The sequence below is a fragment of the Phaethon aethereus genome (genome assembly GCF_964289735.1).
Source record: "Phaethon aethereus genome assembly, chromosome: 4".
In the NCBI taxonomy this organism is placed as follows: domain Eukaryota; kingdom Metazoa; phylum Chordata; class Aves; order Phaethontiformes; family Phaethontidae; genus Phaethon; species Phaethon aethereus.
The window spans coordinates 68,492,979-68,507,011 of record NC_138578.1 but is presented as its reverse complement, the minus strand read 5'-3'; the positions used below and the strand labels follow the sequence as shown (position 1 = coordinate 68,507,011).

Sequence of the window (14,033 nt, the reverse complement as noted above, 5' to 3'; positions counted from 1 at the left end):
CAGGACCCTGCTCTTGGCCTTGTTGTTCACACGGGCCCATTCCTCAAACTTCTCCAGGGCCCTCTGGATGACATCCCAGCCCTCAGGTGTGTCAACCACACCACTCAGCTTAGTGTTATCTGCAAACTTGCTGAGGGTGCACTTGATCCCACTCAATGACCCAATGTCATTGATGAAGAGTACTCATCCCAGTACAGACCCCGAGGGCTACCACTTGTCATCGATCTCCATCTGAACATTGAGACGTTGACCACTACCCTCTGGATGCGACCATCCAACCAATTCCTCATCCACCTAACAGTCCACCCATCAAATCCATATCTCTCCCATTCAGAGAAAAGGATGTTGTGGGGGACCATGTCAAAGGCTTTGCAGAAGTCCAGACAGATGACATCCATAGCTCTTCACTTGATGTAGTTATTCCATCACAGAAGGCCTCCAGCTTGGTCAGGCAGGACCTGCCCTTCCTGAAGTCATGCTGGCTGTCTCGAATCACCTCCCTGCCCTCCATGTGCCTTAGCATAGCTGCTAGGAGGATCTCAAGAGCTGTGGGAAGAGAGAATGCCAGTGAAGACTGAGGCAAAGAAGTCGCTGAGCACCTCAGCCTTCTCATCTGTTGTTACCAGTTTGCCAGTCTTGTTCATCGGGGGAGGGGGTATGCTTTCTTTGACCTTCTTTTTCTGGCTGACATGCCTGTAGAAGTCCTTATTATTCATTGCATCCCTTGCCAAGTTCAGCTCCAGCCGCACCTTGGCTTTCCTGGCCCCATCCCTACACAACCGGGCAGCATCCCTGTACTCTTTCCAGGATACCTGTCCCTGCTTCCACTGCCTGTGCATTTCCTTCTTGCCGTTTAGTTTGCCCAGCAGGTCTCAACTCATCCCTGCTGGCCTCTTGCCTTCCTTTCCTGATTTTGTACACCTGGAGATCGAGAGCTCTTGTGCTCTATGGAAAGCATCCTTAAAGATCTGCCAGCTCTGTTCTGCTCCCTTGTCCCTTGAGGGCAGTTTCCCAGGGGATCCTATTGACTAACTCCCTAAAGAGCTGGAATTTTGCTTTCCTAAAATTCAGGATCCTGACTGTACTCTTTGCTTGCCCCATATCCCTCAGGACTGCTAACTCCACCAGTGCATGATCACTGCAGCCCAAGGCTGCCTCTGATCTTGACATCACTGATCAGCTCACATGCGTTGGTGACCAACAGGTCCAGTATGGCATCCCCTCTGGTAGGGCTGTCTATTACCTGGTTTAAGAAGTTATTCTCAATGCATTCCGGGGGTCTCCTGGATTGCCTACAGCTCACCATGCTACTTTTCTAGCAGATGTTGGGGTGGTTGAAGTCCACCAGCAGGACGAGAGCCTGCAAGCACAATGCCTCGTGTAGCTGGAGTAAGAAGCCTTTGTCAATGGGCTATAGTTATAGAGGTCTGTTTCCTTTGTTTCAATCTCTATTTATAGGTTTTAGTCCGTCCTTTTGTAGAAGTTTCTTTTCAGCGAACAGTCTGCCGGACAACAACAGCAGAGGGTCCAAACCCCAACTGGAATGAGGAACTTGAGCTTCCATTTAGGTATGAGAAAATGAAACCAAATTATTTCTGAGTAATAAAAATTTAATTTGAGCATGCAAATTTATTTCAATTTTCCTGTTCTGTTCAAATCAGTTTTTCGTTTAAACCTTTTCAGAGCTCCTAATGGTGACTACAGCACGCACAGTTTGCAGTCAGTGAAGGATGAAGTCTTCATTAATGTTTTTGATGAAGTACTTCATGATGCTGTAGAGGTGAGTTCATAATTGAAGGGCAGTGTAAATTACAGGGTATTATGGGGGTTTTGAAGTTGACAAAATAAGATTTAAATAATAACAAAATAAGACAAAATAACAGTTTTCATTCTTCTGTGCCTCTTTTTTTCTCTATTTTGTCATTCCTTATGATTTTATATCTAGTCAATACTGCAAGAGTGTTAGAGGGAGCAATCTTTATGGTGTTAACCTTTGTCTATACAAATTAAGCTTGTACTATATGATCTGCTGCTAGAGTTGAGCATGTGTATGTAATCTGCTTTCCTGATATTTAATGAAATTGGAGATACTAAAATTGAGAGGCAGCATATGAACTGTAATCTGAATTCTGTTCTTCTTAAACTTAAATCAAAATTTTCTACTAAATTCCAGATGAATGATCCCCATTCCTGTATTTTTTATTAACTATCTTTTTAAGCTCTGTCTCATCCTGTTTTACAAGCTGTTTGGTGGAAAAAACCCCCATTTTTTGGATGTATATATTAAATTTTTGGAATGAGATAAAAATTGCTAGTGCTAGTATCAAGAAAATTTGTGTAAGCTCTCAGTGTTGGCATAACTCCTTCCCCTGTTGAAACCAGTGAAAGCTTTCCCAGTCAGTTCAGCATGCACAAAAATAGCAGCACTCAACATCCTTGAATATAGAACTCAAAAATAAATAATGCACACATTTCACTGAGAACAGAACTCTGTCCTCAAAACTGAAATGGTATTTGATGAAGCAGAAGGAAGAAAGATACAGTCTCGGAACTCAGATGTCACTCTAGCATTTAGAGAAATTTTTTTTTTTTTTTTTTTTTTTAGCTAACTTGTAGGCTGATTGTATTAGATTTGGAAATCCCTGACAGGCAATACACATGAAAACAGTACTTCCATTCCACTTCCATTTTCATACAGTTTTACTTTGAAAAAGCTTTTTTAAACACAGGTAAAATATTTAGTTAGAAAACCAGAGCTTAATTTACTTTGTCTGAGAAGCCTCTTGTGGACTCCTTGTCAGGTTTTTCAGTTCTCCATCACAGGTTATACAGGACTTGAACCCTGAAGTGCAAGCACATTGTATCATGAACCATTACATTCTTGTACTTGTTCAGCATCTGGCATGCTTGAAAGGCCTGCAGAATAATAATTGCAATACCATTAATTCAACTGATACTTATAGTAAATTATTAAAACGATACAGAATTTTTATTAATGCTTTGATTGACTTTTTGAATTAATTAAAGGTAATGAAGTTGTCTGTTTTATGTTTGGCAACTATTTAATAGGATGATCGTGAAAGAGGAAGTGAAATCCACACTCATGTTGAGAGACACTGGCTGGGATGTGTTAAGATTCCATTTACAACCATATATTTTCAAGCAAGGGTAAGTATCAATAACTTTGAGTAAATCTCTTAAAATACACAACTGGAGAATGGAAGGAGACAGGTAATGGAATGTCTGATTTAATGATGTTCTCTATACTTGTTAGTTTATTTTTATGGAATTATTTGAAAATGTCTTTGAAACCACTGGCTTGTTTTTTTTTCAAATTTGGTGAGTATTTGTCAGTAAGTTCAGTGTCTTGAAGGGAGAAGAGAGAGACAAATATACTTCTACACTGACAATGCCACCTCAGTAATGAGGTTAAAAGTGCAAATTCATTAGATGGTTTTGTCAGTGGCTTTTGAGATCTCTGGTATTGCACAGAGTGCAATAGGTGAATTAGGAATAGGAATATCACCTAGATAGTTGATAGGAAACTTGACCTAACTTCTTTTTTCACACTTTTTGTGTATCACCAGATTTTCACCTTTGCCTCTCCCAATCCCTTCTTTCAAGCGTTTTCTTCAAGAGATATCAACAGTTAGTCATGGTAGTAATAGTAAAACATGCAGTTCTTCACAGGAGAAAGGCTTTTTTTTTTTTTTTTTTTTTTTTTTTTTTGGTCCAGCTGCCCATTCTGGATATAGGTTAAGGGAACTAATATTTTACATCAATAGTCCTATCATATTGTAATCTTGCTACAGGATTCTTTTTCTACAGGTCATCATATCACAAAAGTCTCAGTTTCTTACTTCATGAAGATTCTGACATCAGTTGCATACCTAATGATGCATTAATTTGCTCTTCTCTGGCTATATGGGGAACTACCCAGAACCTTAAGGGCTTTAAGACATACTATGGGCCTCCTGGATTCTTTAGATGGAGGTTAAGTCTTGTAGGAGTCTTATTTAATGTAAGTAAGTGCAGTTCTTGGGCTCTTTGCTTGCAAGACATAACAGAACATAATTGTCATGGGATTCAAAAAAGCATGGAATTCTTTCATTGCTGAGAAATTTTGGGCAATGTATGTCTTACCAGTACTAGTCCACTTGCTTCTGCTAGATCATTACTAATATGCTATCTTCAGCTTGGGAGGTTAATCAATGATTTAGGTCCTTGAGGGTTGCGGTGCCCTATGGAGTGAAGCTCTCATTGCCTTAAAGAAGATGTAAGTAGGAAGAAGGTTTAGCCTTCTTTTCATGAGTCTTTGGCCGTCCTGTGCAGACAATGTCACGTAATATGACCACTGTTGTTGTAGGTCAGCAAACAAGAAGGAACAAGATCTTTACACTTTTTAGGGAAATGTTCCATGCTGAATGCGTGAAATTCACCCGAGAAGTGTGTCTGCTCACAGTCCTGAGAGACTTAATGGGCAGACTTAGACATTTTAGCAGACTGCTTACTAATACATAGTGAAGAACACAGCCTGTAACCCATCTTTGAGGATTGCCAATACTGATGTCAACCTCCGTTCTTCATGCTTCTTGTTGGCGTACCAATCTTTCTGTTGTAGAACCAGCGTAACTCCAGGATTCCTGTCAGATGCACTCTTGAGTCTCTTTGAAGACGTGTTGCAGTTTGTGATTCCCTAAGCATAGTATGAGTGCCTGCATACATCTTCCCAGCATCAGAGATTCTTTTCACTTGAATGGGGTTTCTTACTGAATTTGAAAAAGCCTCATCAGTCCAGCAGTTATATCAAGGTGCATATAGCAATTAAATTTCAGTAGCAAATGAAGCATTTCTTCATCCTGCTCTACTGTAGTGCAACAGAAATTGAGTGATTTGTTTAGTTTTCGCCTCGTCAAAACTTAATTTGGTTCTTAATTTTTTTGTTCTTAATCTCTTAATTTTGTTTGATGGCCAGCCCAGTGAGTCATCTGTTCATCTTCCACATCCACTGATGTCCTTCCTGATGGTAGTCATCTGAATTCTGCCCAAATTAGGAGGTTAATCTTCTTGCTTTTCTTTTAAAGCTATGTACTTCTACTGTTGAGACTTGCCCAAGCAAGCGTGGGGCATCTCATCTGACCCAACCTTTCAGAAAGGCCTTATCTTCTGTTTGTGGTGGCAGAAGGAGGTGCAAAGGGCTGGTGAGTCTATCAGAGCACTCTTCCATGGGGAAGCTGGCTGAATGGGCCCAGTTCCAGTTGCACCCAAAAAGCATCAGCAGCTTCTGCATGGAAGGTGTCCATCTGTGAGATGCTAGAGCATCATTCCCATATCACTGAAACATAGGAAAAGGCCTGTTGGTGTGATGCTGCCTTCAGAAGCAGAGTCCTGCAACCTGTATTTGGCCATTTTGTCATTTTTCCAGGTAAATGGTGCCACGTGGAGATTGCCAGCCTTTCATTGTTTTTCTTTGAAACAGCAGTCTCTCTTTCTCTAAGAACTAGTGTGTACGATTTCCATTACATTAAATAGTAGTGTCCGTAATATGCAAGAGAGGCTGAAATCCAATTGTAATTAATACATTTAACAATGAGATGTTTCATGATTTTCCCACAATCAGTATGTATGTCATATGCTCTCATTTTATTGCTCTGTACTTCAGAGTAATAAAGAAGTGAAAGGAATAAAATATTTGAATACAAGAAGCAAATGTATTTGAGAAGGAAGTTTTTGGTTTTTTGCTTCTAATGAGAAATATTTCTCTCTATATGTTGTAGATTGATGGTACATTTAAGGTGGATATTCCTCCAGTCCTCCTTGGCTACAGCAAAGAAAAGAACCTGGGAATCGAGAGAGGTTATGATTCTGTGCGAAATATGAGTGAGGGCTCGTATATAACACTGTTTATTACCATTGAACCACAGCTCATTCCTGGAGAGTCAGTCAGAGAAAAGGTAACTAATCAGTAATTCATCATATTCTTGCTTTTTGTTTCCCGTGGTGCAGTTCTTGAGGTGCATATAAATAGATATGCTTAGTGTACCGAAGGACATGAATACAAGTACAGAATGACATTAATACAAATTCTGAGTGTTCTACTTCAAATTTTTTAGCTAAGTTCAATTTAATTGGATGCACCATTAAGTTAGATGAACATTTAATGCATGAGAAATAACTTTCACCAGGTATCTAGTTCCTGTGTTAATAGAAAGCATATTTGCATTCATTATCTGTAAGCATATAATTTTCCTATTTACTTCTGTAAACAATAAAGTATTCATGTGAGTATTTGTGAACAGTGGACAAAAAGGAGGTGGCAGGTGCAAACATAGTATTTTCTTGCTTCTGTGTTTATACTATTCAAATACAGCATTCATTGTTTACGGCTTCATGCGTGCCTTCAGATTTGAAGATAATTATTTCTAAACAGCAGCTGTTATTTCTTCAGTTATTTTACTAAAGCCGAAGTGCCTTACCCTAACAACAATATGTAGTTAAAATCCGCAAACCGCTTGCTAGTTTATGTAACATTATGCAGTGATTTTGAGATCCATTCAGCAAGGATGTATCTTTTTCATGCACAAACAGCAGCAAGTTCATTCTCTTCCAATTCAGTGCCACACAGGTCGTTTATTAGAGACAAACAGGAACTGGAGAGAAAGGTCTGTTGTTATGTAAGTTCTTTTTCAGTAGAAATATAAAACTGTATGATGCATCTAAAAACCTTTTTCCCTTTTAAATTATGGTCTTGGAAATTATCCACTCATATCTTTTCTTGCTCTCATGCAGTACTGTGGGAATTGTTACAGTTTAGTACTGTTGAAAATAAAGATTAATAAAGTTCATGGATGCCTTTTAAGGTTTATTAATTTGAATAAGATTATTACTAGGACTCTAAACCATAAATATAAACTTAGCAGCCTTGAAGCATATTTAATAGATGAGACCTTATTCAAGAGTTTCAGAGTCTTAATCTTCACATATAGTAATTAGTTACTGGGAAAAAAATGTACTGAATTTGTAAGGAAACATAGCTCTGCTTATAGAAAGACCTGTCTCCAGTACTGTTTTAAAAGAAAATTCATAGAAATTCAAATAATGGGTGAGATTATTGTAAAATATTATGGACTATATATTGCAAATCTTGACCTCTTTAAGTAATGAGCAAATGTTCAGAATTTCTTGTGTAGATGCAATTTGCTGCTTAGTTACCAAAATGTTATGTATTGTATTAATGCATAGTATAATGGTGCAGTTTGGTAGCTATATTTAGAATTGATTTGAACACTTCAGCCAGGAAAAAACCAGCATATTTTATTAAAGTCATAGATCTTTCTGACATAAGTTGTCTTTCATTTCAAATATGATCCTTGCCAAAACTGAGACATAAAGAACTAGAAAGAGACTGAAGTACCTTCCATTCTGAAGATGCAGCGAAGAATCATAGAACACTAAGTCACAACACAGGAAATAAGTCCTGTTCTAAGTAGCGAGAAATATTTTATGTCAAAGCTTCTCCTCACAAGAAGCCACCCTGAGAAAACAAAGGGCAATGGGTACAAGTTGCACTGGGAGATGTTTTATCTCGGTACAAGAAAGAAATTTTTTACAATGAGAACCGTCATTCATTGGAACAGTCTCCCCAGGGACATGGTAGAGTCCCCATCACTGGAAGTTGCAAGATGAGGTTGGAGAGGGTACTGGGTAATCTCATCTGGGGTGCCCTTCCCACAAAGGTTGGACCAGATGTTTTTTCCAGGTCCCTTCCAACTTGGGTTGCTCTATGATTCTATCAAAGCTAAACTGTACCAAAAAGTAATGCATTGCTACTGAAGTGCATTGAAAGTAAAACCAGGAATAAAAAAATGTTGCTGAGGTAAGAAAACTATTGGTACATAAGATCTGTTTTCTAGAATTTGAAGAACAGTGAAAAAAATAGCTGTGATTGATTAATAAATAGGAGTTTTGCCAGATATTTGTTCACTCTCTGACTTAGAGATTTTTCTAAATCTTACAAAAATTTTACGTAGCAGCAGATGATTTGTTTACCTTGGATACTAGGCCAAACCAAATTATTTCTTTAGCAAACATTGTACAGGATTTTCAAATAATCCATTTTTTTCAAAGCAATATAAATAGAAGACAATAAAATGTAGTTTCACGTTAGAGGAAACTAAGTAAAGCAAGACGAAATTCATTAAGAGACTGTTCTATTTTAGGTGGTGTGTATCTAATGAAATCTGTCCATCAAAACGCTACTAAAGTGATAGGTGTGTCTATTCTAACTGTGACTGAAAAAGTTCTAATTCTGTGCTGCAACTCCCCAAATGCAACACATATACTTATTATAGAGAGTGTTTGGCATAAAATGACAGAAACTAACAATATTTTTGCCATCCTTTGTTCCTATTCCTAGCCATTCCTGCTGTAGTTAAGTCATTTGAAATATGTGTGTATTGTTCTAGGATGCTAAACTTAACATTAGTTTGATGGTAATACTTTATTTTGTTTCTTTACCTATTTTTCCTCTCTTTCTTGCTGTCCTTCCTGAATCTCTATTTAGATGAATGAAATGCTTAAGAAGGTACAATATTAATAAATTAAATCAGTTGAGTTAAGCTTAATCAGTTGAACTTTTGTTCCCTGTTTAAGATTTAGCTTTAAGATTTTGATTTTGTGCCATTCAGCAATTTTTTGCACTTTCAGTTACTTGACTCTGACATAGTAGTTGTTTATTTGTCAGTAATATTTGCAGTGAATTACTACATTTACATGTACAAAGTGCCAGAGGCTGTGTATTTCGGCCGTTAATTATGGTTGAGAAGAGTCACTGCTGTGTGCCTGCTCTGCTGACTTGGAGGTCTCGCTGCAGGGCCCTACCCAGCTGTTCCACCTCTGGTTAGTTTGGGAAGAAGGGTAACAAAGCAAAAAGTGGTTTATTTTGAAGAAAAACATTATGAAGGATGAGCTTTAATTCTCAGCACCACTGGAAATATATTAGGGATTCTAAGTAGATTAAAAAAAATATTTTGACTGATCATAAGACCTTTACAAGATGACATCTTAGGTGACGTGAGCAAATAATTGTCATTGTTATGTAGTTAATATGTGCTTTTGAGTCCTAGATTTGCTTCTGTAAAATCTCATCTAAAAGTGTTAAAATTTTAGACAAGCCTGAGTTACAAGGATTTGTCTAAAAATTACTTGGACCTTCTCTGCAAATATTTTTGGCATTGTGCAGGGTTATCGCAGTATTTATTCATAGGAAATGAAGTGTGGATTTGCAGTTAACAAACTCTTTGTTAACTTAACCATTGGTTAATGGAATGTGATGTGAATAGCATGTAGGATTAGTACCTAACCGTAACTGTTTACCTTTTGAATTAACATGTGGTGTTACATACTCATCCCTGCAGTTTTACTTGGCCATAACATTCACTACATTTTCAATGCTTTAATAAAGCCAGCTATAGCTACAGGTTATTATGTGCATTCATAAGTAAATGCAAATTGCCTGATTTTCCACTACCTTGATCTTTTTTATATATCTGTGAGCCAAACTATATACTGCAAGGCAAGTTCAAAATGCTATTAAGAAATAATTTTGCACTCCTTTTATGCTCCTATAAATGGTGAAATAAAGCCAAACATAGTAAAGACTTAAGCCCAAATTCTAAATAAAACTATTTTTATATAAATTCTACTGTCTTTTGAAGTTTGATACCGAAGAAGATGAGAAATTGCTCCAGGCAGCAGAAAAGTATGAAGCTGAATGTACATCAAAGTTTCCAAGCCGCCAATGCCTAACAACTGTAATTGACCTCAATGGGAAAACAGTTTTTATTACCAGATATATCAAACCTCTGAATCCACCACAGGAGCTTCTTGATGCCGTCCCAAATAGTTCTCAAACAGCAGCAGTAAGTACTTAGAAAAGATAGTGAATTTTCTGGGATGTGGATTTCAGAATGTGTTGCATGTGCACGTGCGCATAGGCACATAACATTTTTATGTGTTTGCTGTATAGCTACGCTTTTCATAAAGGAAAAACTGGAGATACAAAATAAAGTTAGTAATGACTGCATGTGATACACAGTAAGTCTATCCATAATGATGCTGGAAAAATGTAATTGTCTTCTCTGGAAAAAAAAATAGGTACATTAATGAGTGTTGTTCTTTAAAAGACAAAGAATTATGCCAAACCTCGATGGAAATAAATCATATTAGTCTTTGATATAAATTCTAAAATGAGCTGGCTGCTACTGTAATGAGGTTAGTCAGTGTTTTGTCATTGATATCTGTGGAAACAGCACTATGCTTCACATCTGGTATAATATATCTGTTGTTACATATCTGTGTCATGAATGGAAGGCGTGACCTGCTCTATTTTGTTTTCTTGCAGGAATTGGTGGCTCGATATGTGGCTTTGATTCCTTTTTTGCCAGATAGTGTGTCATTTGCTGGAATTTGTGATTTATGGAGTACATCAGACGTAAGTGATGCACTAAACAGGAGTTCTTTATCCTCTTGAATGTGATGTAACTTCCTAGCAGCCCCTGCTTCTGGGAGGAGTTCGTACTACATGAACTCTTGAGGTCCCTTCAGACCTAAATTATTCTGTGATTCTATTATTGTGAGGACTATTTTTCTTTATAAGCCATTTATTTCAAAGAAGGAGAACCAAAGCTTGAGAAAAGTTGCTCATCCTGATATGAGCCAAAATTTTTATCCTTGATAGGTTGCAGTGATGGACTTGAAGAATGCTTAGGGCTTTAAGTTTTTCCTGGGTTTTTTTCAGTTATAAAACAATCCAAAGTGGCTAGTCATGCACAACTGAAAGGATGCTGATTGATGAAGACTTAAAAACAAGACTTAAAATTGGTCATTGCAATTCCAAGGAAGTAGAGAAAAAAACATTGCATGCAACGTCAGCAATAATGGGAGATTAGCATTCTTTGTCACATAGAAATAAATCCTGTCATCTATAGAATAACAGCAGACATTAAGTTAATCATAGATGATATTTTTACCATCTCAGAACTTTTCTGCAAAATTCAGAATAACTCAAAAGATGAAGACTTTGGTTCTTGTGCTAAAATCTTAGATCTGCATCATGGATTTTCACAGCACTCACTCTTCATCCTGCATGGTGAAGCAGTGCCCGATAAACAATAAAGATCAGTTGCAAAGATCTGAGATTACTCTTTTGCTTCAGGAGTGTTAAGAAATATTATTAAATGTTGTAAATTGAAAACACAGTTAATAACTGCATAGAAAGACTTTTTTTTTTTTTGTCTATCTCAATCAGCAATTTCTTTATCTTCTGGCGGGAGATGAGGAAGAACATGCCGTGCTCTTGTGTAATTATTTTCTTGGTATGGGGAAAAAAGCCTGGCTTATCATTGGAAATGCTATTCCTGAGGTAAGAGGATTTTTTTATTTGGTCTGAATATTAACTTTTATTCTCTGAAGTCTTTGGTTCCCACCAATGGATAGAACAGTGTCTTGCTGGCATGTTTTTCCAGGAAGTTATCTAGATATTGGTGCTGCTGGAACTGATTCTTTCCGGGGCGGGGGGGGGGGGGGGGCGTGGGGGGAAGAGTTGAAAGTGTATCTTAATATAAACATAATCTGCTTTTGGGTTTTTTTCTGGACCCATGTTTCCATGCTTAATCTGGTAGTAGCTGTCGTCCTCACAGCACAATGCCAAGCATCTGTAAACCTTGATTGGACTTTAGCTTGTATAAATGATTTGTCCAGGACAAAGGCAATAGAGACAGTCCATGCACAGTGTCAGAGTTGTGAGTACACAGACTGTGACAGTGTTTGGGTGGGATTGGGTAAAGGTTGAGAGGTGGCAGGAGAGGGTTAGGGGCTTGCAAGGGATTCTTACTGGTACATACACATCCCTTGATTCTCTCTCCAGCTGATGGCAAAGCTGCAAGAGTAATGATGGATCTGTTCAGGCTCGAGCAGTCAATCTTCATCTGCCTTCTGTAATACAGGCAGGTTAGGCAGTCTGCTTTGCCTTGGGCTGCTGGGTGCCCTGTCTTGCTGTGAGGCCACTGTGGCAGCAATCTTAGAACTAAACCATTTAGATTCTCTTGCCCCTTTAGGAGATGCATTTGTTCTCAGGGGAACACTCAGATTTCTTAGTAACCAATACTGCTCTTTTCGAAGAGATGGCAAGACTGTTTATAATGCATATTTCCACCATTAGTATTTTAAATTACCAAGCACATGTGTAAGTTTTGCTGAACAGAATTTTGTTAAAAATCTGTGTCAAGAGTAGTTTCTTCAGCACATTCTTGGATGCTGCGGGAACAGGTACTCAGGTACATTGCTTCCACTCCAAATCTGATGGAGATGGTAGTCCTTAAACAGCATAAAATGAATGTTTTTTTATTATTATTGCAGGTATTTCAAGGTGCCTGGAAAATAAGGGAGATAACAAGACGACAGAAGAGCAGTTTAGGGGTTGCTGATAAGGAATTTCACAGCTATCTTTTTATATTCTCTATGTGCCTGTACAAGGGAAGGCTGATGATGTGTCATAAAGTGTGCTGCCTTGGGCTGCAGTCCTTCAGCTCGAGGGATTGCCCGTGGATGAGAGCTGTGGCAGTCGCCAAGACAGACTTGCTGATACTGAAATGGCATGCATTAAACATTCCTGCATATGGAATTTCGCATCGGTTCGTAGCTGAACCAAGACGACTTTCAGAATCTGTATGTTAAGAATGGCTTGGGGCTGTGTACGTCTAACACTTCTCTGCCATATGAGAGACACAAAATACATTATTATGGAAGCGTTAGTTGGTTGAATTATAATGAACCTGTAAATTCTTCCTCCCAGTTTGCCCCAGAAAGTACTATTAATCTCAATAGTGAAAATTTCATATTCCAAATAATACAAAGCATCCTGTCTTTCTAGGCAGTTTTAAAACATTTTTCTCATACTTTTCTTTCTTCCTAGGGACCAACTGCATATGTATTAACTTTGGAACAAAGTCAATATGTAATTTGGAATCCCAGTACTGGATGTTTTTATGGGCAGCATGATACTTTCTGCCCCTTACAAAATGTATACTGTCTGATCAGCTGTGATAACGTAAGTGTACCCAGTCCTGTCACATTTCTATACACATAAAAGCTGATGACTTGATAGTTTTCTTCACCTATGCATCATTTGTTCATCAATGTAACTATATTTGTTGTCATTATGTTAGTGATTTTACTCAATCTTAAGTAGCTGAAAAACCTACTTTAAATACTACAAATAAGAAAGATTTTTTTTTTTAATCAGCATTTAGGTGGATCATGACATCCATTCATATAATTTTTGTTACTGGGTTTTGCTTACATGTTTTCCAACTTGGATGGCCTAAGAATATGTTCAGTTTACCACTGCTTAGTTGAGGATTAGTAATTCAGCAAAGCTAATAGGTGAAATGTAACTGATTTTTGGAAGGAGTCACTAGAACTGCATACATAATGGCAGGCACAGCCCTGAATGGTCCAATGTGCAAAACAGAGCTGGCATTACAAGGCACAAAATCAATGTGGGGGTTTTTTGCCTGGCTGTTTATTTGCTGTAAAACACAGGTAATACTAGTGCCTGCCTGTTCACAATATACCATTCCAATTGTGTAGCTGGAAACCCTCTGAGAGCGAGCAGGGGGGCAGAGGAGAGAGGAGACATCACAAGAGCTGCGCAGCTCAGGGCAGGTGAACCAAAGGCTGCAGAACAGGGCAGAGCTGAGCCCGTGTTGGGAGGAACAGAAACCCTGGGCAGTTTCTGGCCAGCAGCATGCCCTCACTCGGCTGGAGGCCGACACTCGCAGCTTCTGGGGACAGAAGAGGGGACATGAGGGTGAGGTAGAGAGATGTGTGGAAGTCTGAACCTGAGGAAACAGAAGGTGAGTTTAAAAAAAGAACCCTAAGATTTAGTTGAATGAAAACTGGAAGTTGAGTTTAAAAATTTGCTCCTCAGTGTTTTGGAAACACAGACTCAGGCTTCTGTTGTGCATCAAAAT

The 14,033-nt window shown here is 38.3% G+C and overlaps 1 protein-coding gene across 1 annotated transcript in view; it reads left to right on the top strand.

Moving 5' to 3' along the window:
- CC2D2A (coiled-coil and C2 domain containing 2A) overlaps positions 1-14,033 on the top strand; it is a gene marked incomplete at both ends in the record, with an annotated part of 66,349 nt that overhangs the window by 48,493 nt on the left and 3,823 nt on the right. Inside the window, 8 exons of the mRNA XM_081998918.1 lie at positions 1,459-1,568; positions 1,684-1,780; positions 3,070-3,168; positions 5,778-5,954; positions 9,717-9,920; positions 10,403-10,492; positions 11,309-11,422; positions 12,974-13,108. Coding sequence (XP_081855044.1) covers positions 1,459-1,568; positions 1,684-1,780; positions 3,070-3,168; positions 5,778-5,954; positions 9,717-9,920; positions 10,403-10,492; positions 11,309-11,422; positions 12,974-13,108 — 1,026 coding nt within the window. The remainder of the gene's footprint in view (positions 1-1,458; positions 1,569-1,683; positions 1,781-3,069; positions 3,169-5,777; positions 5,955-9,716; positions 9,921-10,402; positions 10,493-11,308; positions 11,423-12,973; positions 13,109-14,033) is intronic.